Source organism: Hippopotamus amphibius, chromosome 13 (genome assembly GCF_030028045.1).
Source record: "Hippopotamus amphibius kiboko isolate mHipAmp2 chromosome 13, mHipAmp2.hap2, whole genome shotgun sequence".
NCBI lineage: Eukaryota > Metazoa > Chordata > Mammalia > Artiodactyla > Hippopotamidae > Hippopotamus > Hippopotamus amphibius.
The window spans coordinates 2,961,440-2,989,403 of record NC_080198.1 but is presented as its reverse complement, the minus strand read 5'-3'; the positions used below and the strand labels follow the sequence as shown (position 1 = coordinate 2,989,403).

At 53.0% G+C, this 27,964-nt stretch overlaps 2 protein-coding genes across 4 annotated transcripts in view; one reads left to right on the top strand and one right to left on the bottom strand.

Moving 5' to 3' along the window:
• Nucleotides 1-18,883, bottom strand: part of TMEM43 (transmembrane protein 43) — a 21,984-nt gene extending 3,101 nt beyond the window's left edge. Inside the window, exons 1-13 of one of the 3 annotated variants that reach the window (XM_057704752.1) lie at nucleotides 18,734-18,873; nucleotides 8,604-8,639; nucleotides 7,683-7,832; nucleotides 6,758-6,892; nucleotides 6,088-6,182; nucleotides 5,266-5,315; nucleotides 4,947-5,016; nucleotides 4,132-4,202; nucleotides 3,016-3,137; nucleotides 2,673-2,747; nucleotides 2,086-2,187; nucleotides 608-725; nucleotides 76-191 (exon numbers count right to left, since the gene is read on the bottom strand). In XM_057704752.1, the coding sequence (XP_057560735.1) occupies nucleotides 76-191; nucleotides 608-725; nucleotides 2,086-2,187; nucleotides 2,673-2,747; nucleotides 3,016-3,137; nucleotides 4,132-4,202; nucleotides 4,947-5,016; nucleotides 5,266-5,315; nucleotides 6,088-6,182; nucleotides 6,758-6,892; nucleotides 7,683-7,832; nucleotides 8,604-8,639; nucleotides 18,734-18,745 (1,152 nt within the window). In that variant the 5' untranslated portion in view covers nucleotides 18,746-18,873. Of the gene's footprint in view, nucleotides 1-75; nucleotides 192-607; nucleotides 726-2,085; nucleotides 2,188-2,672; nucleotides 2,748-3,015; nucleotides 3,138-4,131; nucleotides 4,203-4,946; nucleotides 5,017-5,265; nucleotides 5,316-6,087; nucleotides 6,183-6,757; nucleotides 6,893-7,682; nucleotides 7,833-8,603; nucleotides 8,640-18,733 lie in introns of all 3 variants that reach the window. The other 2 variants (XM_057704750.1, XM_057704751.1) reach the window with 2 other exon arrangements.
• CHCHD4 (coiled-coil-helix-coiled-coil-helix domain containing 4) lies at nucleotides 18,870-27,964 on the top strand. Its single transcript, XM_057704755.1, has 3 exons — nucleotides 18,870-19,285; nucleotides 25,988-26,086; nucleotides 26,893-27,964. Exons 1-3 carry the CDS (start codon nucleotides 19,264-19,266, stop codon nucleotides 27,189-27,191), a joined length of 420 nt encoding a protein of 139 aa, XP_057560738.1. The 5' UTR covers nucleotides 18,870-19,263; the 3' UTR covers nucleotides 27,192-27,964.

Genomic DNA, 27,964 nt, shown 5'->3' with positions numbered 1-27,964 from the left:
CCACGTGACTGGATGGAGCGTTCTCCGAGAAGCCCCGTCCTCCCAGAGAGCAGCCGAGGCCCAGCGCTCAGTCACCTTGGGCGCTCGGGCGGCTCCTGGGCTCAAGCGGGCCAGCGTCAGGCCCATGAGCGCCCGGCACTCTCCCCTGCGCTCCACGCTCGCCAGCGGCTGTCCCAAGTCTCGCCCAGGATCTGGGGTGGGGGATGAAGCTAACCGTTCTTGAGTGTTTCTTATTTGCCAAACATTTCACAAAACTCTGCAAATTAGGTGTGCGGAAACTGAAGCTGGGGCAGGAAAGGAATCCAGGACTCTGTTCAGGCCTGGCTCCCGGCACGGGCAGGCCAGCCTCCTCGGCATGGCTGTTCAGTTGTGGGATGCAGGGGCGAAGGGCTGAGGAGATGGGCGGGTGGACAGAGCGGGAAGACCCACAGTCTCAGGGGCCAGCATCCACCTGCTCGCACCCTGGGAGCATCCTGACCCACATCCCGCCTCCCCTGCTCACTCATCCCAAAGCCCCGCGGGCACGGGATGGACGGAGGGCACCCCACCCGGCTGGAGGGCAGACGCGCGTGGGAGAGGCTGAGGGGCCCTGTCTCTCCCCACCTACCCAGAGTGTAGAGGATTCGCGTCATGAGGTTGAGGCCCATGAACATGGCCACCCAGCCGGCCGCCCGCAGGCCCCACGTCTTCATGGAGTTGCTCTTCTGTTCTCGACGAAACACCTCCTGCAGGACAAGTGGGGAGGGGCCATCACATCTCGACTCCGAAGGGGTCACCAGCCTACCCAGTTGGCAGGGCTGGTTCCAAGAGAGCCGGGCCGACCCAAGAGCCACTGCATCTCCGGTCAGACCAGGAGGAGGAAAGGGCACCACCCGGGCCTACGTGCCTTGCCCACCTGGCAGCACAGGGCAGGCAGGTGTGGGTCCTCAGATCACAGACCACCTCCACCAAGAGCCATCAGCCCACCGTCTCATCAAATGAACCTGACCTTCCTCGCTGCAGCAGTGCCTTCCTGGGGTCACCTGTCCCGCCTCCCACAGCATCAAGCCACGCGCCACACAACTCCTCTCTGGGGTGCAGCTCTGAGACCAGGCCCTGCCTGCAGGAGGCTAGAGCCCCAGGAAAGAGAGGAGGCTTGGACTTGGCCTCCTAATTCTAGAAACTCTCCGGGGGCCCTGAAAGCTGCCTGAGAAAGGGTAACTTACAGTCCGCCAGGCTGGGGGGGGCCAGCCCTGCCTTGAGGTTGGTAACTGGCTCCTGGACTGCAGACTGACCACACCCTCGTCCCAGCCACAAGAAAGCACAGCCCAGCGCCACCTGGACTGGGAGCCGACGTGAGGGGATGACAGCTGAGGGCCCAATAAGTGGCCCAAAAGGTCACCGCTAAGCCCTGCCGCCCGCCAAACCCTTACGGGTTGAGAAAGCAGGTTCAGAATGGCGCTGCAGGGACAGCTGCTCATCACCAGCGTGCGCCGGGTCTGCTGTGAAGGAGAAGGGCCTCCTGCCCGAAGAGGAGGGGCTGACCCCTAAGACAGGCACTCCACCCACGGCACGTCTCTGCACCCCTTCTGCACGGGGCGTGGGTGAGGCGTGACCCGTCTTACAGATGGGGCGGTGCCCAGGTCTCCCTTGGGGTGCCCGCCCTCACTCACCTGGTCCTGGGGCCACGCAGCTCAACCCCTTCACCCCAGCTCACACTTAGCCTTCACGGGCCTCTGCCTGCCCCTCCCTAGGCAGGGCCACCCGGCGTCCCGGCCCCAACAAGGTGGGCCCTGGCCTGCCAGAACCACCGACGGGCCCCTTCTCTTCACCTGGGACGCAGCAAAGATGTCACCTGCTGCCCGCCGCCGCAGGAGCCTCCCGTTAGCACATCTGTCACCTCAGAGCGTCTGCCCCTCACACCAGCCCCTGTGAGGGCTCCGCTCTGCTCAGTGCTCCCTCCTTCAGGAGGCAGGGCTGCACCCACAGGGAGACCTCATCCTTCTACTGCGTTCCCTTGCCTCGTGGCCCTGGCTCTGCCTCTGTACTGGCAGTTTGTGACGTGACCCCTGGAGGGCAGAGCACAGGTGCCCCGTGGCCACTCACCTCTGCTGAGACGTCCCCGTGGTGCAGCAGAAGCAAGGTGTCCCCGGACTTGGTGGAGTAGGGGACCAGCTGGTCACCCCGCTGCCGGGCAATCACGGTGACCTGGTCAGGGAATTCAGGCTTAGAGCTGCGGGGCCATCAGCCCGCTGGGCCCAGCTCCCCTCCTCACTGTGTGCCAACGAGGCAGCGAGAGGGGAGACCCACGTCACCCCGAGCCTCTGCCTCCACACGGGCCTGCGGGACAGCAGTGCCCACTGCGCTGCTCCATCTGAAGCTCCAGGGAGGACCCTGGGCAGAGGCCTGTGTCAGGGCCGAGCCGGGGCTGGGGTGACAGGGTGAGGAACGCGGCGCTGAGTATTTACAAAGCAGAATTCAGGGCTGGGGAAGAGGGGCTGCATGTGACAGGAGGAATCTCATTAGGCACCACTGTGAGACCTTCCAGGACTGCGCCCTCAGCCTGGGGCCCATGCACACGCACAGGGCACGCGTCCACACGGGGAAGGGTGTGTGTGCGCCCAAAGCATTCACTTGGGCCCAGGTGTCTGCGCCCAGCAAGGTCCCCCCTGTCTGCCTGGGGAGTCGATTACCACATGAGCTGGGCCCAGGTCGGGGTCATCGCCGCTCAGCCCCGCGTAGGAAAACGAGATGCGCAGGTCACCCACCTCGGGTGGAAGAGAAGCAAGTGAGGGAGGCGGCCGCCATCGGCCTGGGCCCACGGCGCCATCCCCCCGCCCACGACCTCCACCTCTGCCCAGGCAGCTCCGTCACCCAGAAAGCCTCTCCCCTCCCATTTCCCTGGCCCAGTGCAGCTATGAGCCACGGGAAATGAACCGGAGTCTGAAACTGGGCTCTGACTACCGTGCTGTCAGGGGTGGGACTCTGGGACCTTGACCTCTGCCACCGGAGCGCCCAAGCCCACTGGGTACGTACCTCAGGGTACTTGGGGTTTTCACTGTGGTAGAAATAGTCCCCCCGGCGAATAATGTCCACATGCGGGTCCTCCAGCTTGGACAGGCTCAGCTGCTTAAAGTTGTCCACTTTGTCAATGAGGCCTGAGAGGTGGGCAGTTAGAAACAGTGCTGTGTCCACTGCAGCTCTTGTCTGCAAGCCCTCGGCCTGACAGCCTTCCCAAGCACCCTCACAAGCCCAGTCATGTGGCCACTGCCTGGCTTGCCCCTGGGGCCTCCACACCCCAGGGGCCTCCACACATGGAGTCTCCCACCCTGAGTCCCTCCTCCGACTCCATCCTTTCACAATGGCAGCCCCCTTCAGTCTTCAGCTCCTCCTAAGCCTTTCCTGTCCCCTCTCCCCATCAGCCAGAGTGACCACAGCTCTGGAAGGCCTTAGCCCTGCAGCCACTCCACCCTGGGTCCAGTCATTTGCGTCCAGGCCTGGCCCCCTGCTGCACCAACAGCATGAGGCCAGGGCTGGCTGGCAGGGCTTGGAACCAGCTGAGTGCCAGAGCAGACAGCAGACAAGCCAGGCCCTGGCTCACACGGTCTCTCCCCCATCACCCTGGCTATCCACCCCCTGAGTATCATCTCTCCCTCCTTCCTGGGTCAGGCCCAGGGACAGAGCCCAGGAGTTTCTTTAGCCAGTGATACTGCCCTGTCCCTTGCGAGCCTCTCTTTGGAGTCGCTTTGGGGCCTGTGATGAACCGGCCCCTCCCTGGCACAGGGCTGGGCGCCCATGGGGCTCAGAAGTGGAGCCCCGGGGCCTTCTCTGTGCTGCTGGCTCTAGGGCTGCCTGAGGAAGGGCTCTCGGCTCTGTCTAGTCAACCTGATAAGGACGCAGCACCTGCCAACTGCTCCCTGGAACAGGTTTTGGGGGTGTTCTACATAGGTTCTCCTGACCTGGGGACACGCCTGCCCTCTGGCCCCGGCCCAAAGCACGATGTTGGGAAAGCGCCGGCTGACCCCATGCCCCGGGCGGCAGGGGACCCGTTTAGCCACCTGAGGGCTGAGCGCTGGGCTCCTGGGAGGCAGCCGGGTGGAAGCGCAGGGCCCCAGCTCAGTGCTGGCTCATCTAAAGGGGCCTGACACTCACCTGCCGAGAGGAAGAACCTGCCAATCTGGACGAAGGGGGCTGTTGCGGTGAATGACTCCACGGCCATGGCACTGTGGGGGGGGGAGGGGGAGCTGCTGATGAAGGGGGGCACCAGGTGGGGACTGTTTGGGTCCCTGTGGGCTGTGCTGGGCAGGGTCCCCACCCAGGGTGCTCCTGCAAGTCCCGCCCAGCCCCGCACTGCAGTCTGGCCCTTCCCCCCGCCCCACCCTCTGTCCGGAAGGAGCAGCCTCCTCGCGCCCCCTGTCCCCCAGAGCTTCATACCCTCTTGCCTGGACCCTGCCAGCCTGTCCCACCCTGCACCCAGCTGTCAGATGGCCTTTCCATGGACTTCATACCCTTCCCAGCCCCCCAGCACTCAAACCCCACTGTGCACACCCAAGGCCCTCCCTGGCCCAGCCCAGTGTCAAGCCTGTTTCAGCACCCCCACCCCTGGCCCTGAGCTAACCCTCCTCTGCTGGAACCCCCAAAGGGCCAGGTCAAATGCTGCTACCTCCTGAAAACCCCTGCTGACTGTCCTCCCACCCACGCCAACCGCTGACAACCCCTCCAGGCACTCCATCCAACTTTATAGCTATGACCTGTTTGAGCGGAGGTCCCCTGGGGCCAGGGGTGTCAGGTCTCGCCTCTGTGTTTCTGGTACCCAGCACAGGATCTGGCCTCAGAATGCTGTCCTATATTTTCATCAGCTCATGAGACAGAGCGACTCAATCCCATTACCCAGATGAGAAAGCTGAGGCTAGGTATCTACCAGTGGCCGACAAGGCCACAATCAGGCCTGGGGACACAGCTCTCACCTGGGGTTTTTGTGGCCAATCTCTCGGTCAAAGTTCCTGCTACTGACGATCTCTGACCTCCATTCAGTGTCTGTTCCGGGCAGAGGGGACAACCCAGAAACCACGGTGAACCGCAGGTCTGAGGAGCACTGGCCCCTCATCCCCTTACCCAAGCCTGTCACCACTTGAGGGCCGAAGGGGCAGCTCCTGAAGCCTCGCTGAACGGATGGGAGAGCAGGGCTCAGGACCAGCACCCAGGGAGCCTAACGCTTGCTAAGGACAGAGACCACAGGTATGCAGGGAGGTGCCCCATCCACCCGGTCCAGGGCCCGGTACTCACTGTAGGAGTACCTCCTCTCTGTCTTCACCTGCCCGTCCTCGTTGTACTCCCTGAGGGGAAAGCACAGCCCCAGAGTCAGCCCATTACTCTTGAGGCACCTCCATCTCTAAGCATCTCTGGCTGGAAGCAACCTCGGGGTTCCCAAGTCAGACTCCCCAGATGGAGCAGGCTTGGTCCACACCAGTCCAGAAGCAGCGTGCTCCCTGGCAGACAGCCAGCTCCAGCCCTCGAAGGCCCTCACTAGAGAAAAGAGCCTTCTCATCCTGAGCGGAAACCAGCCTCCCCTGGCTTGCACCCTCTGTGGGCTGCAGCTGGCTGTCTGTGGGCCCCGCCCTGTGGGCTCAGTGACCTGCCTGCACCCTCTGCTCCACCACAGCTCTACGGAGGCCCCTGAGGCTGCCCTGCCCCAGGCTGAGCCGCCCGGGCTCCCTCAGTCACCTTTCCACCCTCACTCATAGTCCACGTGGTCGATGAGAGCCTGCCTGGAGCTCGTTAGACCTGATAGGATGTAACCCAGGAGCCCCGCCCCACACACCGTGGGAGAGAAGATGTGACACGCCTCAGGATAGATCTGTCTGAGCCTGAGCTGGGGCAGCCCTGGACAACTTCCCTGGAGGGGAGCTAACCAAGCCCGCTTTCTTCTCCGAGCCCCTCTGCAGGAGATCCCAGCCACCTCTAAACAAGACCATCAGCCAATCACTGGGGGATAGTCTGATATTTCTCCGATAGGAAGATTTTATACTTCAACTTCCAGAAGTGTCCAAGTGAAAGCCACCTGCACATCACCCTAACCCCGCGCCTCCTTCCGCCCCAGCCTCTCACCTGGACTCCTCGGTCTCCACCCACTGGTACATCTCCACGTGCCGCCGCAGCTTCACAGCCGGGAGGTGGACCCCGTAGTTTGGATCAGACAAGAGCTTCAAAAAGAATCAAACAAACCAGAAAAATAAAGGATAAGGATCCCCAGCTCAGCGGAAGCTGGACTGGAGGAGAAACAGGTCCAGAGGGCAGAAGAGCACAGAGAACTCCACAGCTTCTTGCATGGGGAGACCAGAGAAGCTGCCCGTCCCAAGTGCTGAACCTGCAAGCCGCACACACAGCTCAGGCTGTGCGCCAGAGGGCATGGTGCCCATGCAGTGTGTTGGGTGTTCAGATAGGAGACCTCGCCCCAGATACACACGCCCATCACCATCATCATTAAAGCGCCTCTTTGTGAGGCTCCTGCCATGGCCAGAGACTGTGCCAGGAGGGCAGCTACTGAACCCCGCCTGTTCCTCAGAACTGGCCCCCAGTTTGTTACAGTTATTCTCCCCATCTGACAGAGGAAGACGCTGAGACTCAGGAGAAGTGGGTCCACACGGCTGCTGAGCATGCAGCGGGAGTCTCACCAAGTGTCTCCGTCTCCAAGGCCCACGCTTTCAGATCCTCCACCAGACAACAACCCGTGAGGCGCCCCAAGCCACCTCGGGTCCGCAACCACCGCCAAGCCTACCTTGGATGTCCGCAGGGCCCCGACGATGTGCACCAGCCTCCCCTCGTTCTCCGGAGCCACACTGTGGATGCTGTCGGGGGTCACCACCAGCGAGAGCCCCTCGGCCAGCAAGGTCGCCGTCTTCAACGCGCGGCCCTTTGCACAGCGGGGAGCAAGGATTTCAACCACTGCACACAGCTGCACCCTCTGTCCTTGGCAAGTGGAACCCAGGACGCCTGCTCTCCCAGGAAGGCCTCCTAGCACCCATCTGATACCGCCCATGCTGGGAAGAGCTGCTGCTTCTTCTGCCCTGTACTCCGTTCCCATTTTTCTCTGCCTTTTCCTCCCCTCCCCTCCTCTCAGCCCGTGTGTTCCACCTGGGCTGATCACACGGCTGTTCAAATCACGTGACCCGGGCCTCGTGAATCATATCCTGTGTCCACTGGCCCCAGGCAGCGGTTCAGAGAGAGGACTGAGGATACCGAGAGATCTCCCAGCAACTTTTGCTAAACTAATTTAGAAAGAGATGGTTCCTCTTTTCCCTGAGGTTGCTAAGCTGCTTGGATGTCACCCTGGAGTTGCTGGGCCATCTTTGCCACCACCAAGGAAGAATCTGCCAAAGAAACATCCAAGACAGAGAAAAATGGGCAAGAGATGGAGAAATGGAGATTCCTGGTGACCCAGCGTGAACGCCTGGATCCAACCATGCCTGAAGCTGATAGATGCCTGAAGCCCCAGGATTTCAGGTGTGTGAATGGATCCATTCCTCCTCCTGCTTACATCAGTCGTGAGGTGGGTCACAACAGAAAGAAGTCTGATTAATTCAGCCCCGCCCCCCCTAAAATCTAGGCCCTTATTACCATATCCAGCCTCCGGATTCACAGCCTTTCATCTCTGATACTGCAGGGACCCTCACTCTGCACAGAGGGACCCCCAAACATCGTACCTCATTGGTGAAAATTAAGTAGAAGGAGAGCAAGAAGGTCATGAGCCCCACAAACATTCCACCCGAGGTCTCGCTCAGCCGCTCCAGGAAGCCCGGCTGGGACTTGGTTGTAACTCTGACATGTTCTTTCCTGTTACTCGTACTGGAATACTGAAAAAAAGACGTTAAAATAAAACCAAAACTGGTTTTCAAAAAATAAATTGGATTTCACTATTTATTTACACTCAGTTTTTACTGAGTTTTAATTCTATACATTAAAGACGCACAGGCCAAGCGTTCGGTTTTGACAAGTGCATACTACCCTGTTTGTCAAGACACAGAACACGTGTCTTGACAGAAAGCTCCTTGTGCCCCTTTCCTGCCAATACCCCTCTCTCCCCACCACCCAGAGGTAGCAATGATTTGAATCTGAATCACTACGGATTAGTTCTGCCTTTTCTAGAATGCAGTATGAATGGAATCATCACACAGCATCAACTCCTTCTGTCCAGATTCTCTGCCTCAGCGTAACGCTTCTGAGGGTCATATGTCATGGTATCAGTAGTTTGTTTCTTTTTATGGCCAAGTAGAATTCCACCTACGAGGGACTTCCCTGGTGGCGCAGTGGTTAAGAATCTGCCTGCTAATGCAGGGGACATGGCTTTGAGCGCTCATCTGGGAAGATCCCACGTGCCGCAGAGCAACTAAGCCCATGTGCCACAACTACTGAGCCCACATGCCGCAACTACTGAAGCCCGTGTACCCTAGAGCCTGTGCTCCACAAGAGAAGCCACCGAAACGACAAGCCCGCACACCACAACGAAGAGTAGCCCCCACTCTCCACAACTAGAGACAAAGCCTGCATGCAGCAATGAAGACCCAAGGCAGCCAATAAAAATAGATAATTAATAATAAAAAAATTCCAGCCACGAGTATACACACCTGCTGATGGACACCTGGGTTGTTTCCAGTTCCTCGCTATTATGAACAATGCTTCTATGAATACTCATGTACAAGTTGGTGAAACAAAATTTATGTTTTAAGGCAGGACAAGGAAACTCAAACATAAAATTCTGTGTCTGTTTGGGCCTCCTCCCTCCCTCGCTAACATGCAGTCTGCATCTGCATTACACTGACCAGACCTTCTCAAAGACAAGAGCACCTGCTCGACTGTACAGATCATTTGTTCCCCTTTCTTCTGATGCTAGCAACGCCACATCTTAAAAGAACAGCGTTCCCTCCCAGCTCTGCAGGGGGTCATGATGACTTGCTGCTCACTTTGTACCTACCTGCACTATGCATCCTTGGTGAACTTTACATAAAACATCAGTATGTCATTCTCACGTATGATCCTTTGGCCCAAAAATGTACATGTCTGTGCCTTCAGCCTCTACCAGGTGAAAGAGTTCTCAGACCTTCTGAGAGTCTATCTCCTGGGTCATAATCCTGTTTGGTTCAAACAAAATGCCCTTTTTTCTTCTTGATTGTTAATTGAATTTTAGTCGACATTTGCTTGGCATAGTTGGTAGGATATCAGAAACACCCAGCAGAGGACTCCTGGAGTCCACCCCGAACCGGCGCCTGGTACCAGCACAGGCCCTGGACGCCCCACCCACTTCTGCATATTCCTTAGGTGCTCTGGTGGGTTCTCCTGATACCTGAACATCATTGCTTTAAATGACATCCTGAGTTCTACATGAGCTGTTCTTCTTAGGACTTGGAGTCCTAAGGGGGTACTGGAACGTCTCCTAGACAGGGACCTGGGAGAAGCTTTGGAGTGAACTGGGTTCACTGGGTTGTTTTTTTTTTTAATTTGACTTAAATTGGAAGATTACGTATACATGGTCTGAACAAACTGCTAGTGAAATGAGAGACTGAGCCCGGTTGCTCCTTCCAGCCACGAGCTGTTCACAGGCAACTGAGAACCATGGGGAAGTGCCTGAGGATCAAGCCTCCTACCGTGCAGCAGTCCCACAGGGACTCCCACTCCAACCACTAAGTACACTCTGCTCGCCAGGTGCGCGTAATAAAGGCTGATCACCCTGAGGCTCCGAGCACCCACTCGGTTTCACACGGTCGGAGGGAGAAGCCGAGGCACGTGAGAGTCGAGCTCACCCAAGGGGGACCCCTTAGGGACCCAGACACACATTCCATCCATCACACCACCCTCAGAAAGTTGTTCCGATCCTATCTGAATTGGGCTGCCAAATTAATAATGGGAAACTGTGCCTCAAAGGCCGTATACTCCTTGCCAGGCAGCCGCTCAGGCTGGCTTCCTGAGGAAACCAATGCTCGCAAACACTTAACTCTCAAATGGCCAGGGGGCAGCTCTTCTGACATTCCAACACTGTAGAGAAAGCTGGCTTGATAACACATCTTTTCAAATTCTCACCCTGAGAGAACAAAAGTATTCCTAGGAGAAAGGCTGTCATAACTCCTATCATGTCCTTGAAATGTAAACACAGACCACATTGCCTGACTCTACAGCTTTGGCTTAATTAGTAGATTCTAAAACTGGGGGAAAAAAAAGGAGGGGAGGCCGCGTGTGGAAAGAGGCCTTTGTAAAACTCCAGCAGGAAAACTCTGAGAGTTCTGTCTGTGTCTATCGGGACACACGTATGTCTGTATGTACACCATAAGTATGATTCATCTCTAGCTCCAGATGTTGTTACCAACATTAGTTTGTAAGAGCTTTACTTGACTTAAAAGTAAATGCTCACAAATCAAATATTTCTAAATGTAACTTTAAAAAGCCCAAATTTTTAAAGGATCACATAATCTAGGATTAATCTTTAATGAATGGAAATGAGTCTAAATTCATGGCTTAATTAATACAGACATGTCTTTATAGATTCATCAACATTAAGTGTGATACTTTAATTGCACCTAGGCTTACTGAAAGTTAATAAGCTCATGGGAGATCTCTGTTATAAAATCTGTCAACAAGAAAACTAACTTGGTACGATATTTTCATAAGTAATAAATAAGTTTTGGAGTGAACTCTTTTAAGAATAATTTTGTTTTATGGTATGTCTACCTAAAAACAGTTTCTCCAGATTTTTGGTGACTTGAAACTTTAGAGTTCTGCCTAAGTAAATGATGGAATTCACTGAATGTCCAGATCATTTTCTTAATAAGGAAATACTGAAACCTTAATTGCTAAAGAAGTCTGTGTTTACCTACTTTTGATCTCTTATTACAGAGAAACTAAATATGTTTGAGACTATTAATATATTCTGTGCTTTATTGGAAGACTGAACTATAAAGTGGCATACACTTCTAAAAATTAATTTTTAAAAGGGAACCCTGAGAAAAGAGTTTTATGCATGGCCAGGACTTACTAAGATCAGACTGAATTTAATTAAATGAATGAATTTTAATATCAAAGGTGAAATGCTGAAGACTAGAATTTGTTTTTTTTTCTGTTAAGAGGACAAAGTTTTCTTGAAGTGTTGATCTGCTTTTGATTACAGACTGTAAAGTTTCTTTACCTCTTAAGTAATGTGCTGTAACTTTCTGTATTTGCTTTTGAAATCTTTTATTGTCACTTTCAGTGAATAAATATTGTTTCACAGTGACTTATGATCCTATTTAGCCAAGCATTTAAAACCTTTTGATATCTTTCACAAACTTTCTCAAATCAAATTCTAAATGAAGTTCTTTTGGGCTCCAGCTAACTTTGGGATGCTTCAGGAAGCCCCTAACCAGCTCAAAGAGAAACATTAAGCTAATTAGGCTCATTTGGTATGCTAAATTACATGAGAAACATTGTCAAATGAACAATGATAAACCTTTTTAAGTTATATTGTATGGATAAATATATTAATACAAATATCCAAGAAATAGGATATTTGAAATGTGCTGGTATGTTGTCAGTCATGATTCTAGTTATTACAGTATCTTAAAATGCTGTATGCCACAGGAATAGCCAAATTTCCTTGATAAGTGTATTGAAATCAGGTCTTTAACCATGCTTTTAAAGTCTTTTGTCATTTATACACAGTTATGCCTATACAATAACTGATGCTTTTACAAAAATGTCTGTAGATGACTTGCTGTTATGCTCCCAAATTAAATTAGACTCAGTAGCAAAAGGACTTTCTGTTTGTTCCAGGGCTACTTCAGCAGCCACGGCTCTCACATAAGGCCACTGAAGAAACAGTTATGGGGTCTCCTTTAACTATTTATGTCCCACACTCAGGTGAGTTTCTTATAAACTCTCACCACCCTCAGCACTATTCTGTAAGCCAGCTACCTTCCTATGAAGTATTGCTGCTTTATGCTACCTTGGTCCCATGTAATAACCTTAACCCTGCAACTCTGCTTCCAGCACCACAGGAAGAAAACAGCCCATATCGATAATGCTGATGGAATTTAATTTATAGATGGTCCTACTTAAGGGATGGGTAGGGACGTTACTGAGCTGGATATGCAGTAATGCCCACAGTAGAAACAACTGAAAGCTTTTATTTACCAGAAACAAAGTCGGCACAAGCTGAATTAGTTGCCTTAACTCTACTAAAGACCAGCTAACACATATTTATGACAGCCTCCGTGCCTCTGGAGTGACACAAGACTTTGGAATGTTATGGAAAAATGAGGTTTTTAACCCCTTCAGGACAACCTAATAAAAAAATGGAAAACAAGTTGCAGAGTTATTGTCATACGACTGCCAAAACAGTTAGCAATTATTGCCACACTGGGCATTCCAAGTTCGACACTACAGAAGCTAAAGGAAATCAGCTTGCTGATGCTGCAGCTTTAAACACTCATCCTGTCCAGCCTCCAGAATGTCTACTCCTCTCCGTTAATCCCACTAACCCAGTAAAAGATCTCCTTCTACAGACTCAAGCAATTGCCACTAAAGAAGAGAAACAGATATGGCCACAAAAAGGGGAATTCTGACCCCACCACACAAATATGGTTTAGACCTGATGTAAAAAAAAAACAACCTAGTGTCTGGAGCACAACTGCCATTACTCCAGAGTGTACCTCCTTTAATTCATTGTGCACCTGAGAAAATGGTTTATGGGGAAAACAGTATTTTTGGCAACTTTCTCCCCCACGGTGGTTCAAGGGAAACATTACATTATTGTCAGGATCTCACTGAGGCATTTAAAAAACAATCGGTAACTAACTCTTCTTACAGTGAGCTCCCCAGAAAATCCTACAGATCACAGATTATAACCTAGAGGTTTTGTTTATTGGAAAGAACATCAAATAAATGATTCTTTGCAGCCACGATGGAAAGAACCTTATCCGTTATTGTTAACTAGTTCATGCTCAGCCAAACGAAACGACAATTTATGGATTCGCGCCTCTCATTTTAAAAAGGCCCCAACACCTAAATGGGCTTCAGCCCCTGTTTCTAACACCCGGCTTCAACTACAACAAGCATCACCAAGCTAGGACGAGAAGATGACAACAGCAGCAGAGAGCTGACCCAAGAGTCCAGACCAGGCCTGTGAGACCCATCCTACTAGTTCAAATGAACTATTTACCAAATGTCTGTCTGTCAAAATTGAAAGCTACGGTTTTACTTCTAGCTCTGCTTTTGCCCTAGTGTTTAAGATGGAAGGAAAATTGCTTTGTAAAGTTGTTGCAAAGTACAGCTACTGGAGGTAAAGTCAACCAATTGTTGGATCCATCATCAAATTCTTCACACAATTCAAGGCTGATATAGGCCCTTCATAGTTCCTGTCACTGACTTTTCAGATGTTTCCAATGTTACCACTTACTTAGATCAACCTGCCTCTGGCCTAATCTTTCAGGTCCAAATTCTCTAACGCACTAATGTGTCTATTCCTTGTCTGACACTACACTATCCTTGGTCCTTAGAGACCAGACACAACTTACCCTAGTGCCTACACCCAGCCACCCCCACCCCAAGCTCCATTCCTTACTTAACTTACAAATGTCTTGAATAGAAAAACATAAGTAACTTGTGCTCGCAACTCCCCCATGTCAAATACCATATAGACAGCTTTAGGAAAGCCTGCAAGAGGAATGACCCACCGTTTAATACCCTGTTAACAAAACCTCCAATCGATGAGGATATTGATGAGAGCTCTCTGGGAGGGATCACTTGTGCTGTCCCCGCCCCCCCGCCAGGTTTTATCTTCCTATATGGTACTGAAACTGGCACACCTACCCAAGGATGGGCACGTAAACATCTTACAAGATGGCAGGTAAAAGTCTTATGTTTGCTGGGCATAACGTTACCCCAGCGTCTATACAATGAGGCAGATGAACCCCCTTTCTCTCTCCACGACAGAGTCAATGTTAGCAGGACACCAAGGTATCTGGTGGCAAAGTCTTTTGGGAATCTTGAGTCCTAGTGCAGGAATACATGTAAACAGAGATACGCTCAGAAACCTATCAGCCACCGTTGGTCAAACAGCCAAGGAGGCTGCAAGCAGCACTGCAGCACAGCAGACAAGCCTGAATTCCTTAGCCCATAGTATTAGATATCGGTGTTGCCTTAGAAAATGTACACGCCATAAAATGTTTCCCCGTCAGCATACACCTCTGTTTATTTACTACACAGGATTAATTTACTTAATTCTGAAATTGTTACCATGGGAAACTGATGTTGCAAAATCGAATGACTCTTGATTTTTAAAACCACATTGCAAGAAGAAGCTTGTGCTACAATCCAGACTAAATGTTGCATTTTCATACACAGATGAGTCCTCTAATACAACTCATCTAACACCTAATAACTCACATATCAAATAAAATTTCCACATTGAAGGACCCCATTCCTAGTTCAGGTGAAATCTCAGGGAAATCACTCAGCTCTGTGGATTCATGGCTTAGAACTCTGCTTATGACTTTGTTACTGTTGTTGGCTATGTTGATTGCATTCTGTATCATTTACAGAGGAATAATCTCTTGTGCCTCTTGATCTATATTCAAAACTCCAACTAAAGTTATAATTATGTCTAACGACTTGACACTATTGATCACATCTGTAGTTCTACATAAGATAACAGGTATACATGACACATGTGCAGAGTAAAACTGGCTTAAGTCCTGTTGGACAACTGACCACCAGTCCTTGCCAAGCATTTTACCAGCCTAACCCCCTAAAAGGAAAGAAAGAACCAGGCTATTAAGATCTGGCACCGAGGGACAGGACCCAGGGCAGGTAAGCAACCACCACCCCCATGGAGGGGCCAAATATTTGATCACCTAATGTATTCTACCGAAAGATTAATGATCAAAAGGGGGAAAATGATTAAATGAAATATATATTTTAAAGCAGGACAAGAAACTTTAAGCATAATATTCTCTCTGTGTCTGTTTGGGTCTCCTCTCTCCCTCTCTAGCGTGCAGTCTGCATCTGCATTAACACAATGACCAGAAGTTCTCAAAGACAGGGGCATTTGCTCGACTGTAAAGATCATTTTTTTTCCCTTTCCTCTGATGCTAGTAATGCCACTTCTTAAAAGAACAGTGTTCTTTCCAGCTCTGCAGGCGGTCATGGTGATTTCCTGCTCCTCTATATGTGCCTACCTGGACTATGTGTTTTTGGTGAACTTCTTATAAAATATCAGTATGTCCTTTTGATGTTCGATCCTTTGACTCAAAAATGTACATGACTGTGCCTTTGACTTCTAACGTGGAGCAGTTCTCAGAGCTCCTGAGAGCCTGTCTCCTGGATTATAATCCTGTTTGGCTTAATTAAAATTAACTTTTTTCCTTCTTAACTTGATTCTAATTGAATTTTTGTTGTCAGAGTCTTCACGGAGATGGAGACATGTTTTCATTTCATTTCCCCTGGGCATTAGGTACCAAGGCGTGGAACTGATGGATCATAGGGAGATGTATTTTTTTAAGAAACTAGTAAACTGTTTTACAAACAGATTATTAGAGATACATTTTTAATTTAGTTTAATAAACAGTGGCTGAGCTTCCTTAGGGCAGTGCCAGGCCTTGTAGGGGTGAGACTGTAGGGGTGAGTGGCTTTAGGGGCATCAAGTCACAGCCACAAACAGTGCAAAGCCTTGCTGAGTGCCTAGCAAGAGGAGCAGATCCAGAGACCCCTTCCAGCTGGGAGGGGTTAAAGGAGTGACCTAGCTGGGAGGGTCAAGGCAGGCCCCCGGAGGAGCGGGCATTTGAGTGGGCTCTCAGAGGCAGACCCTGGGGTGAGGGCCTCCTCAGCAGGGGGAACAGCTACCTATGTACTCTGGCTGGGTTGTGGGGTGTGGGGAGGAGAGGAGGGCAACTAGGCACATCTAGATGGGTCACGGTAGGCTGCAAACTCCAGAGTCAGTGGGTCAGGCTTTGTCCAGCTGGTAACAGAGCATAATTTAGGGTGTCCGCGGCTGACCCGGAATACCATCGTCAAAGGCAGGACTCTGGAGCCAGAAGGCTGGGTTTGAATGCAGGCTCTGCTACACACCAGCTGTGAGGCCTTGGGCAAGCAATTTAAACCCTGTCTGCCCCCCCACTTCCTCAGCGGTAAAACTGGGGATAATAATCCAGTACACAGGGTTGTGGTAAGAACCAAAGGACACAATTATTGGATGCTCACAGCCCAGGAGGGCACAGTGAGCCTCATGCCGGCTGGCGGGAATGCCATCAGCTCTATCACTGATACCAAGGCTGGGCTGGGCTGGGCTGAGCTGACAGACACCACAAAGATGTAAGCGATTCTCAGATGAGCACTCAGGGTGAGGTGAGCTAGCCCATCCTGGCACTGCCAGGTCAGAGGAGATTCAAGTCAGCCTCTGCTTAAGCAAAGCTGGTGCCATGTTCTCTGACTGTCCCCGAACGCCACCAGACCAGGCCTGCCAGGGACCAGATGTCCACTGCATTCAGAAATGGTCTTGACTTTCCAGGCCATTTGGAAACATTAGTGGAGCAATCTGCTGCAGGCAGGTAGGTGACCATCAACCATCATGATGATGACAAGGGCAAACACTCCAGTCCATCACAGGCCAGTCGTGGACAAGCCCAAGGAGATGGGCACTATCACAACCCCATTTCACAGACAGGAAAAGAGAGGCTCAGCAGTTACAACACCAGTGCAGATCACACAGCCTCTAAGAGGTGGACTTAGGATTCAAAGCTGGACAGACTGGAGGCCACTCTCCTGCCATTCTGCCCTGGACTGCATTCCTCACTCCTTGGAAGCCTGCTGCAGACAGGCAGGACAGGAGAACAAGCCAGTCCTGCTGTGGCCAGTGCAGTCCCCAACTCAGGGCTGGAAGGCCAGGCTTCCTCCTGGGCCACCCCTCAGCACACACCTAGGAACCAACATCAAGATAAGGGGCTCAAAGATGGCCTTGAAGAGAAGGAAGAAGAAGCCCCTCAGGCTGGCGAGGGTGTGGAGTGGCATGACACACCCAGCCCACCTTCTGGACCAAATTCCCAGTAAATATGGACAGGCATGGAGATTTCCTCCCTGCCCATTCCCCTATTCTGACTTAGAAGCAATGAGCAGTGAGAGGTGGGAACAGAGGTCGACATACAGGCCCTGAACATCACTTGCTGTGTAACCCCAGGTAAGCTGCTCTACCTCTCTGATCCTGTTTATTCATTTATAAAGTAGAGATGGCAACAGGAACTCGATCACTGGACAGATGCTACAGTGATTAAGAATTCTGTGGCCTCCCTGCTCCACCCCACCATCTTCAGATCTTTTCTCCTCACCGGGCCTGCTGGCCCCTGTAAATGTGCACCCACTGCTGGCTGAATCAACAACGGTTTGGCAGCTGAGGATACCCTAATTCATCTACGATCCTTGGCAAAGGTCAGGACCCAACATATCCAAGAAGGTCTCTGCCCACCAGGACTGAAGATACACTCTTCCTTATGTATTAAGTACTTATTATGCACCAGGCACTGTGCTAAGCACAGTCTCCCTTAAATTTCACAATAACTGCTCCCATGAGGAAAAAAAATCCCAAGGGATTACGGCCACAGTGCTACTGAGGAAGAATCTGGATTTCTCCCCAGGTCGGCCTGACTCCAAATCCTGCCACACCTTCCCACGACGGGCCAAGCTGGCTGTGAGGTCCTGTGCCTTCTCCTGCTGGGGAAGCTCCCCATCTGTAAGCCACGGTGGCAATATGCCCATCTCCTGACACAGACCCTGCATCTCACGGACCACCTCCAGGCGCACCGCTGAAGGCTTCTTGGCCTCCCCAACAATTCCCTCCAATCCAGGCAGAGTGTGCTGGGGCTGTGGGTGACGCAAGCCCTGGCTTTTCAGGGGGTGTGGGAGGCAGAGAGGACGCTTGGGGACAGAGGAGGGGCCTGGAAAGAGGGTGTAACAGACCAGGGGAGAGTGGCTAAGACACTCCACCGAAGCAGGAGGGAGGGAGTGCCTGGGCTGGCAGGACTCCGAGCTGGCTCCAGACACACTTTCACAGAGCGGAGTGTGAGTCACCAGCTCCTCCCACACCCAGCGCCCTGGCGGGAGGTGCCCCTCGGTGTGGCGAATGAACGTTGGGCTTAAATAGAAAGGTTCCCGAGAAAGGCTGGCTGCAGGGAGAAGAGGCCAGTAGACTTTCCGGGGCACCAGCTTCAACCAAGGGCCTCTGCAACCAAATCCACGCCAGGAGGACGCGGGCCGGGCCACGGGGGACGCCCCCTCTTCCCGCAGTCCTCGCTCCCGGCCCGCGCCCCCGGGCGGCACCGCAGCCTCGGGTCACACCCCCCCTTGCGGCGGGGAGCTCGCCGCCCGCCCGGACGGCGCGTCGCGGGACCCCCTCCCGCGCGGATCGGCTCCCCCCCACCCCCCACCCCCCGCGGGCGGGCCTCCCCTCCGCGGCCGCGTCCAGCCCTCAGAGCCCGCCCAGGCGGGAAAGCCGAGGGCCCAGGAGAGCGCTGGAGACTAAGGGAGGGGCTGCGGGGAGCGCCGCGCGACACGAGGCGTCCGGCCAGGCTGGGGGGGACGGACACACGGCTCAGCGGCCGGGAGGCCCGGCTGCGGACGCGGGAGGGAGGTGGGCCGGCCGTACGGAGGGGCCCGGCGGGCAGGCGGCCGCGACGCGCCCGCGGGGAGACGCGCTGGGGAACCGGGCGGCCTGGGGGCGGCCGGCGCACCAGGGGGCACTCACGTTCGCGGCCATGGCGGGGCCCGCTCGCCGCCCGCCTCGCTCGGCTCGGCTCTGAGAGGGGTGTACGGCCGCAGCGCGGAGCCCCGGGCGCTCTCGCCTGCCCGGGAGCAGCAGACACCCGCGCCCCGCCCAGAGCCCGGCACGCCCCGCAGAGCCCCCGCCCCCGGGCGCGCGCTTTTCCGCTCTCGCTCGCGGTGCCGCATCGCCTCCTGGGAAGTGTGGTCCAGGGTCGGGCGCTCGCTCCGACAGTCGCAGCGTACAGGTTCCGCACCGATGCGCCTGCGCACCGCCATTCCCTCTGGGAAATGTAGTTCCCACTGCCCGGGGAGGGGCCGGCCGGCGTGCGACCTGCTGGGAAGTGTAGTTCCCGGCTGAGAGGCCCGGCTAGACGCGCCGAGGCAGGCGCGCGGCGGGCAGGCCTGGAGGGGGCGGGCCCGCGCGGGCCTCCGAGCCGCCTTCCCCGCGGCGGAGAGGTCACGGCGTGAGGCCGTCGCCACGGTCGCCGCGAGGTCGGAGCGCCGGGCTGCACTATGGCCTACTGCCGGCAGGAAGGTAGGGGATCGGGCTGCGTGGAGGTGGCCTGCTGGGGCCTGCAGCGGACTGGCGGCGGCGGCGCGGGGCGCAGCCCTCGGGACCCTCGGGGCGCGCCGGCGGCGGGGGCGCAGTCTCCACTCTCCAGATGAGGGCACCGAGGCCCGGGGAGGAGCGAGGCCGGCCGAGGTCGCCGTGAGGCTCGAACCCCGACCTCGGAGGGACCAGCACGTGGGAGCGCTCCTGAACTAGGCCCGGGGGTGAGGGCGCTGCGGGCGCGCTGCCCGCGGCTGCTAACGGGGAGTTCACCGCTGCCAACCGTGACGTTGCCGGGGCGCTCACCACACGCCACGTGCTCCCTCTGCCCTGCCTCTGACTGTCCCGGAAAGTGGCCCCTCAGGGGGCGCTGCGCGGGGGGTGGGGCTGCCGCCCGCGGGGAGGGGCTGCCGCCCGCGGGGACGGCTCGGGCCCTGGTCCGGGAGCGGCCCTCCCAAGTGAGGCCCTGCTCTTATCCGGAGAGTAAGGCAAGACCCGGAGGTGACTTGGGTAAGCCACGCGGCCGGCACGTCTCAAAGCCCCGCGGTCTGGTGCCCAGTCTGGTGCCCAGTGGCCTCCAGGGATCCCTCCGCTGGGAAGACGCCCCGCACAATAGAACAAAACAAAATAAAGCAAAGTTGGTCCCCGTGTACCGTCTCTGCTTGTTACCTCTACCCAGGACCTCGGAGGTCTCCAGGCGGGGGTCCAAGGGTCTCCCCGCACAACCACTAACTGGCCGTCCCAGAGCTGCCACCCAGCTTCTCCAGGGACCAGTGTCCAGTCTTGTAAAGTGAGAACTTGATCTTCATTCATTCTGCAGATATTCATGAAGCACCTGCTCGGTGCCAGGTGAAGGGGATGGTGGACACCTGAGACTACAAAGCTCCAGAGAGAGTTGGAACTCACCCACACATTCTTTAGTGAATAGTCCAGCTCCCTCAGTTAATTCAGGGAATCTTAAGCCCAGAAGTGGAGGTGACCTACCCAAGGTCATGCTTCAGTTAGGAGAACAGCTCAATCTAAAATGCTAAGCCTTTTCCCAGTACCCCATTCTGCTTCTGGAACCCTCCTTCCCTGGGTCATAAAGCGATACTACTCACTGACGTCTCTAATGAGTAGTTTCCATTGATTGATATTTAACTCTGCCCTGAGCGAAAGTCCTCTGCCCTCACCACGTTGTTAGACAGTAGGTCTCGTTTTTAATTTCCTTCATCTGAGTCTAATTTACTTCATTTAGCAAATATTTTTCTAGCCTTTTGGGTATAGTGAGACTATAATCCTCATTCTTGAGGGTTTCTAGGAGTCACAGGTTCTCTGGGAAGCAGAGGCAGGTGTTTAGATCCCTTTCTTTTCCTGGATCAGAGATCTCTTTCTTAGTTTGGGGATGAGAATTAAAAGCACTCACTGTAGGCCTTCCCTAGTTTTTATCTTATCCATGCCACTGCCCCCTAAGTCCTCAACTTCTTGTTTTTCTACTCACCGATTCTTTATGCTTCACACGGGACTTAGAGAAACGATCCCAAGCTCCTTCCCCATTAAGGCTTACGTGATGGAGCACCTTGCCTGATCCGGCTCCTCCTGGTCTCTAACCACCCATTGCTGCCCAGCCAACACCCATTGCCTGGTGCACCCTTCCTCCAGCTCTTCCCACTGCTGCCTCCTCATCATTTAAGATTCAGCTCAAATGTCCCCTCTCCCGTGAGGTCTTCCCCGACCCTTTGTGTCTTTCACATCCTAAACTCTCTGAAAGTACCTGCTTTATGTGTGTCATCTTCCTTCCTGAAGTCTTCCTGCAGCAAGCTGACAGCATTAGATGGCCATATCCCTGGCACCTTTACCCAGTGAACCCACACACACACACGGCTGCCCTCTGTTCTGAGTGAATTACTTGCCTGTGCACATTTACTTAAGGGGTCCGCCCCCCAGCCTTGGGGTTAAAGGCCTTAGCTGCGTGTTCAAGGTGTTGGGCAGCATGGACTCAGGCTCACTCCCTGGCCCAGGGCCACACTGCCCCTGTCTTTGTTTCTCCTTTTCTAATGCTGACCCTGCTCTCTCCTGTTCTGTCAACAGACATTTATTCAGCACCTGATCACATGTGCAGGTGGGCACAGGTGGGCAGTCTGCCCTTGTGGTGTGGTGGGTGGAGGGTACCCCTTCTGGGTTGGACGTGCCAAGAGATTCTTATATGTAAAGACTTGAACATGTTCTATAGGAAATGAGACCACCCATCTAAGGTTTTTTTTTCCTCTAACCTACTTCATGGTGATAGCCATTCTGTCTTCTGCCCTCCACTGGGTCTGGGGTCTTCATGTCTGAATTCAGAGTTCATTTCTCCATTCACTTTTTCAACAAATACTGATCATCCCTTACATCTTGGGCACTGTTCTAGGCTCCGAGAATACTGCAATGAATGGAATACACAAATCCTTGTCTCTGAGGAGCTGACATTTCAGGGGGGAGACAGGTGGTAAACAAATATTAATATATAATTGTTAGGTGAGAAAAAGCAGGCTAAGGGTGATGGGGAGTGATGAAGGAAGATGGCACCCGAGCGGGAGGTATGAAGTCAGGGAGAGGGTGGCTGTGAGGGTATCTCATTGTGTTCCTGGACAACAGAACAGCCTGTGCAAAGGCCCCGAGGCAGGCTTGTGCTCAGCATCTTCAAGTGAAAACAAGGAGATGCTGAATGGAGGCAGCAGGTGGTGGGAGATGGGGTCGTGGAGGTGAGGGATGCAGGTCTTTCTGGATGTTGAAAGCAGAGCCAGCCAGATTGGATGAGGGCAGTGTGAGAAAAACATGGGAGTCAAGGACAGCTGCAAAGAGTAAAACTGCAGAACTGGGGGTATCTTGGTATCTAACTGCTCAGTCATTCCTTCTGTCCTCAGCCTCACCCTGAAGTCCTGCTTTCAGAGTGATCTGGGGCCTCTGATTCCTGGTCCTTCCAGGGCTTGGAGTGGGGACTGCTCTTCCAGTTGACTGACCCTCCTGGGGACTTTGCAGTCAGCTTTCTCCAGTCTTTAAGGCAAGAGCACTCCTCTATCCCACTTCTAACACTTACACCTCCAGCCTCCGATTCTCTCTTCTGGGAGATTTTATGTTTGTCATTTGATGCCGTTTAAAAGGTTACTGTGTTTTGAGTGGAATCTCAGGTGAGAGCAGAAGCTCACGTCCCTTCCTGTGTTTAACCAAAGCCTCTTGACTCTTGCCTTAACCATGGAGGTAGGTAGGCTGAGCTGGTAGGTGCCTGAGATCACAGCAGCTGTTATGTGCTTAAGCCCAGATTTGAACCTCAGTCCTAAGACTCTCTGGGATATTGATGGCACTGTGAGCCAGACCTCCCAAAGCTGGGCTTAATTCTCAGCCTCAGGGCTGTGCTTGTGTTCTTCTTACAGATGGTTTTGAGCCCTTTCTATTATTGGTCCATTCGACCAACATGAGGACCATCTGGATACCACGGTTGGCGGTGTAAAGATAAGTCCCTGCCCCCAAATGAGTCAAATCACCAAGGGGACCTTATTTTCTCATTGCTATGATATGTGTCCCCCAAAATTCATATGCTGAAATCCTAACCCCAGGAGTGAATGGTATTAGTAGGTGGGGCCTTTGAGAGGAGCTTAAGTCATGAGGGTGGAGCCCTCATAAATGGAATTAGTTCCAGGTTGTTTAAAAAGGTTGATTCTCCTATAATGAGTCCAGCATCAGGGAATCACTGCTTCCTGAATTTGAGAAATATATTTTTGTATTGATTTTTATTTTTTTCTTTTATTACTGTCACGTAAATGTCTAAGGAACCTGCTCTTATAAACATTTGCCTGTGGGCTTCAGTAACTCTCAAACCAGACAGATAAATGGGTTGAATTCTCACAGCATTTAGTTTACAACATTAATTCAGTCTGGGAAATGATATTTGACTGAATTGCCCCTCGCACAGAGAACGTGCTTCTGTGCCAGTGGGGGTCCTTGAGGTTACCGTCCCTGTGCCACCGTCTGATGGCCAGGGTCATCCAGGGCCAGCCTCTGACTGAGGAGCCTTTGCCGTGGAGACCAGGAAGTCACTGGCCCTCCCTTGGCTGGGAGTTACGTCCACCCCAGGCCTTTTCTCCCGTCACCTGTGATCATGAACATCTTGACTTGAGCTCTAAGAGGGCTTAAGGTGGTTATCCACATCCTTCCCAGTATGCTTGTGTCAACTTTTTAAGGTTATCTTGGAAGAGAAAACAAGCATTTTTATATTTTATTTCTCTAGAGAAATATCTGAGAAATGTCATGAGACTTCCGACCTAGCTGGTTAGCCCACTAGTCAGCAGTCATGACGAGTTCTTTCTTCACAGTTGGGACTTAGGGGTCAGTGAGCACTATCCTTGTGTCAGTCCTGTGTCCACTCCCAGACATTCCTGCTGGGACAGGCGTGCACTGGACAAGGCGACACACTCGCAATCTTTCAGACCAGAGTTTGTGTTCCTGCTCTGCCTTCATGTACTGTGTGTCTTCAGGCTGGTTTCCTGACTTCTCTGGGCCTCCGTTTCCTCTCTCTGTAAATAGGAGACTAGTAATACCCGCCTCACGGTGTTGATGTGGGGATTATATTAGTAATACCCGCCTCACGGTGTTGATGTGGGGATTATATGAGCCAGCGGGTGGGAAACTCATTGATTAGGGCCCAAGTGTATAAAAGGTGCAGTTATGTTCTGCTGTTAATGATTCTGATTCCAATTCCAGTGTGTTGGTATTTTCCCCACATCAAGCAATTCTCTGACACCAGCAGGGTGTCCTACACTTCAGCTCTACCCGTCGCTGTCTACCTGGAGATGGTGTCAGGTCCCACAGCTTAAGGGTTCAGCCCTGCAACACCTCTCCCCAACTGCAGGTGCCAGTCACAAGTCTAGGTTGTCATCTGTGCTTCTGAACCCCTGGCTGTAGATCAGAGGTGCCCACAACCCCCTCCTAGGGTTGGATTTATGTGCTAGAGGGGCTCACAGAACTCAGAGAAACAGTTTACTTACTAGATTGCTGGATTATTATAAACGGATAGAACATTATATTGCATTATAAAAGGATATAACTCAGAAACAGCTGGATGGAAGAGACGCACAGGGCAAGGTGAGGGGAAGGGGTGGAGCTTCCATGCCCTCTCTGGGCACCTACTCTCCCCGAACCTGCACGTGTCCACCTGTCTGCTTGGGCTTTTGCGGATGCTTCATCACACAGGCATGATTGCTTAAACCATCAACCACTGGCAGCTGATTCAGCCTGCAGCCCCTCTCCCCTCCCCGGGAAGGGTGACTGAAAGCTCCACCCCCTAATCGGAGGGCTGTTTCTCCTGGCAACCAGCGCCAGTCCTCAGGTTCCCCAAAGCCATCTTATTATTAACATAACAAAAGACCTTTATGCGCTCATCACTTGGGGAATTGAAATTTTAGGAGTTCTGTGCTAAGAATGGGGTCAAAGAGCAAATATATATTTCTTATTCTAAATGACAGTATCACATCCTTCAATCCAGTGTAACTGATCTCCCCGGGGGGATGTCCAGGAAGGTGCCTGAGAAGACACGGCCTGTGGGAGGGACCTGGAACATTCTGGGTGGGGTTGTGCATCCATCACCCAGGAGCCCGCCAGCGGCGTGGACATGCAGAGAGCTTGAATCAGCTTCTTTTGGGTGAAGCTGGGCCTGTGGGCCTCACAAGCCCCACTGGTGCCCGCTGTACCCAGCCAGGCTTGGACCCCTTGCCTCTGGGCCTGAAACCTGCCTCCCTGTTGGACTGGGCCTGGCTGAGATCCTGGTAAACAAAACTGTCAGAGCTGAGCTGAGCAACTGTGGCAGCTTGTTTATTCTGCTCAGCACTCAGCACTTGTGCAGACTGCTTTTGACTGTTCTGAACACTGGCCAGAATAACCAAGGTCTTTAGGTTCTTCAACATGCCCTGGCTGCACGGCTCCAGTCCTTTCCCAGGCCACTTGGGACAAGCCGCCTTCTCTGAGATAGAATGGGAGGTGTTGGAGAAGAAACCTCAGGTGTTGTGGAGCCGGCCATGGTCCTAAGCGTGCTGAGGGTCAGCTGTTGTTGCTGTCACCCCGCCTGGGAGACCTTGCACAGCTGTGGGGAGGGTGTAAAGCACCAAGTACCTTCCCTCTCTCCCCACCACTGTCCTCACTGGTACATCTCTGGTGTTTACTGTCACCTGCATGCTTTTTCCAAGCCTCTTCCGGAGGAGCCCAGAAGGTGAAGTGCTGTCTGAAGGCGCCTGCTGGCAGGCCCTGTGGGGCCTGGAGCAAGTGGAGGAGGTGCTCACAGGGACGGGAAGTAACAGAGTTGTGGAGTGCATGGGAGTTCTGAGCAAGGGAGGAAGACCAGCTTCTTAGACGTCAGCAAACTTGGGAGCTGAGAGCAGCTGCATTTGATGGGTTGGGGCGTCTAGACTCCCACCTGAGGATGCCCATGGCACCATGGGGTACCGACTTCCTCCCCATTCCTGCCACAGGCACACGGTGCAGTAGTGGCTGCTAGACCTTCCCCCATACTCGGCGGTGAGCAAGTCCCCAGCCCAGGGAGCACATTGTGCAAGGGTCACATCACTTCGGGGTTTCAAATGGGACAGTCTTCAAACGAGGTTTCCGTGGCTGCTTGGGCTTAGGGCTGATTCACAGCTCCTGGGTGAAACATTTCTCCCTCTGTTGTCCAAACACTAGGGAAGGATCGAATCATATTTGTGACCAAAGAAGACCATGAAACTCCAAGCAACGCGGAGCTGGTGGCTGACGACCCCAATGATCCGTATGAGGAGCACGGTGAGTGCTGGTGGCGGTCAGCATTCCTGGCCGCGGCTGGGTTTCCAGGTGTCTGCCTCAGCCACCACTGCTCCTAGGACACTGAGTACGTCTCCCTCAGGTGTGAGGGGGCATGTGCTTTCCAGCCCTCGTTCCCATGCACTTCCCTGGCCATAAGGCCAAACCTAGACGTTTCTTCTTTCTTCTGAGTTTTGAATGGTTTTCCATTTTTACAAGAATGGAGCAACAGTGCTCTGGCACGTCATTCACCTTTTCCTGTCCACCATGCCTGGGACAGCTTCCAGCCTCGCTTTGACCAGTCCTCATGCTGTGCTGAGCTGAGAGCAGTGGAGGAGCGGGAGGGGCTTGAGGGGATGGTGCATAGGGTGGGGGGTCCCGACCATCTGTGTGGAAGGAGGAGACCAGTACCTCGGCGCCTTAAAGTGTTTAGGCTTTAAAAGCTTCTCAGTAACTATCCAAGTGGTCACTTCTGCTTTGAATTAAACGGTTTCTGCTGTGTAGTTCTTGGAGCACAGGCACAGCTACAGCACTGGGAGGTGGCTTAGCACACAGGCCAGTGGCTGCACATGAAGACAGTCGCTGATGGTGAACCAACCCCCCCCCCCCCCCCCCCCATGGAGCCAGGAATGCTGAGCTTGTGCTGGGCATTTGAACCCAATCCCGAGGGTGAGGCAGGCCCACCAGCGAATGCCGGCTAGGCAGCAGTTCATGTTACTGATATTCCTGTGAAGGCTGGTCTTGGTTTTGCTTTTTCTGAAACCTCAGGCAACACCTCTCACACTTCCTTGCCCATCTTCCTGTCCCAGGACTGATCCTGCCAAATGGAGACATCAACTGGAACTGTCCGTGCCTTGGGGGGATGGCCAGCGGCCCGTGCGGGGAACAGTTCAAGGCGGCCTTTTCCTGCTTCCACTACAGCACAGAGGATGTCAAGGGGTCAGACTGTATAGACCAGTTCCGGGCCATGCAGGAGTGCATGCAGAAGTACCCAGACCTCTATCCCCAAGAGGAGGAGGAGGAGGAGGAAGAGAAGCCAGCGGATCCTTTAAAGGAAGCAGCTGCCTCTGAGGCCACCACAACCAAAGAAGAGGAGGGATCGAGCTAATGAAGGCCCCAGGGCTCTGGGCTCCAGCCTCCTTCAGAGCGATATGAACCTCTCCAAGAAAGTGTCTTTCCCTCTGTTGTTCTGTGCACTGTAATGTACAAAATAACTTATTGTGCTGATCAGGGGTCTTGGCCCCTTGACATATACACTGAAAAATGGGGTTGTATGTATGTGTGTCTCAGATGAACCTATCAGTGAATGTAGCTGCCACTTCTGAATTCTCTTCTCAGATTGTCCTGAATTTTGCCACTTTGAAATAATGTGCTGAATAATCTCAGCAACCAAAAATCATTATCGGGGAGTGTCTCTTGTGAGTGAGCTGATTTATTCTGATTCATTGTATCCCTTTTAGTAGATTTTATACCCAGTTGGAAAGTGAAATAGAAACAAAACATCTTCCTTTAAAAATGCTGGAGTGGGGCCATTCCTTGTAGAAGAGGCAGATGAGAACTTGAGTATTTGAGGAAGCACTGTGCTTCATTTCTGATATATTCTGGTTTCCAGTTTTGCATTGAGCTCCAGGTTTTCTAGGTTTGGAAAACAAGAGATTTGGACCCTCTGAGTGACTCCCTTTGTAAGTGAAGAGAAAGGCTGGTTTTTTTTTTCTGTTCTTTTTATTCTGAAAGCCCTGGTTTGGGGTCTGTGTTCACACTGGCTCTGTCTCAGCCTGTTCAGATGCAATGTTCTTGAGAGGTGGGGACCTAATCATTACCAAAGTAGCACCCAAGAGAGGAAATGGTGTCAATTAAAAGGAAAATATGATTTTTATCAGA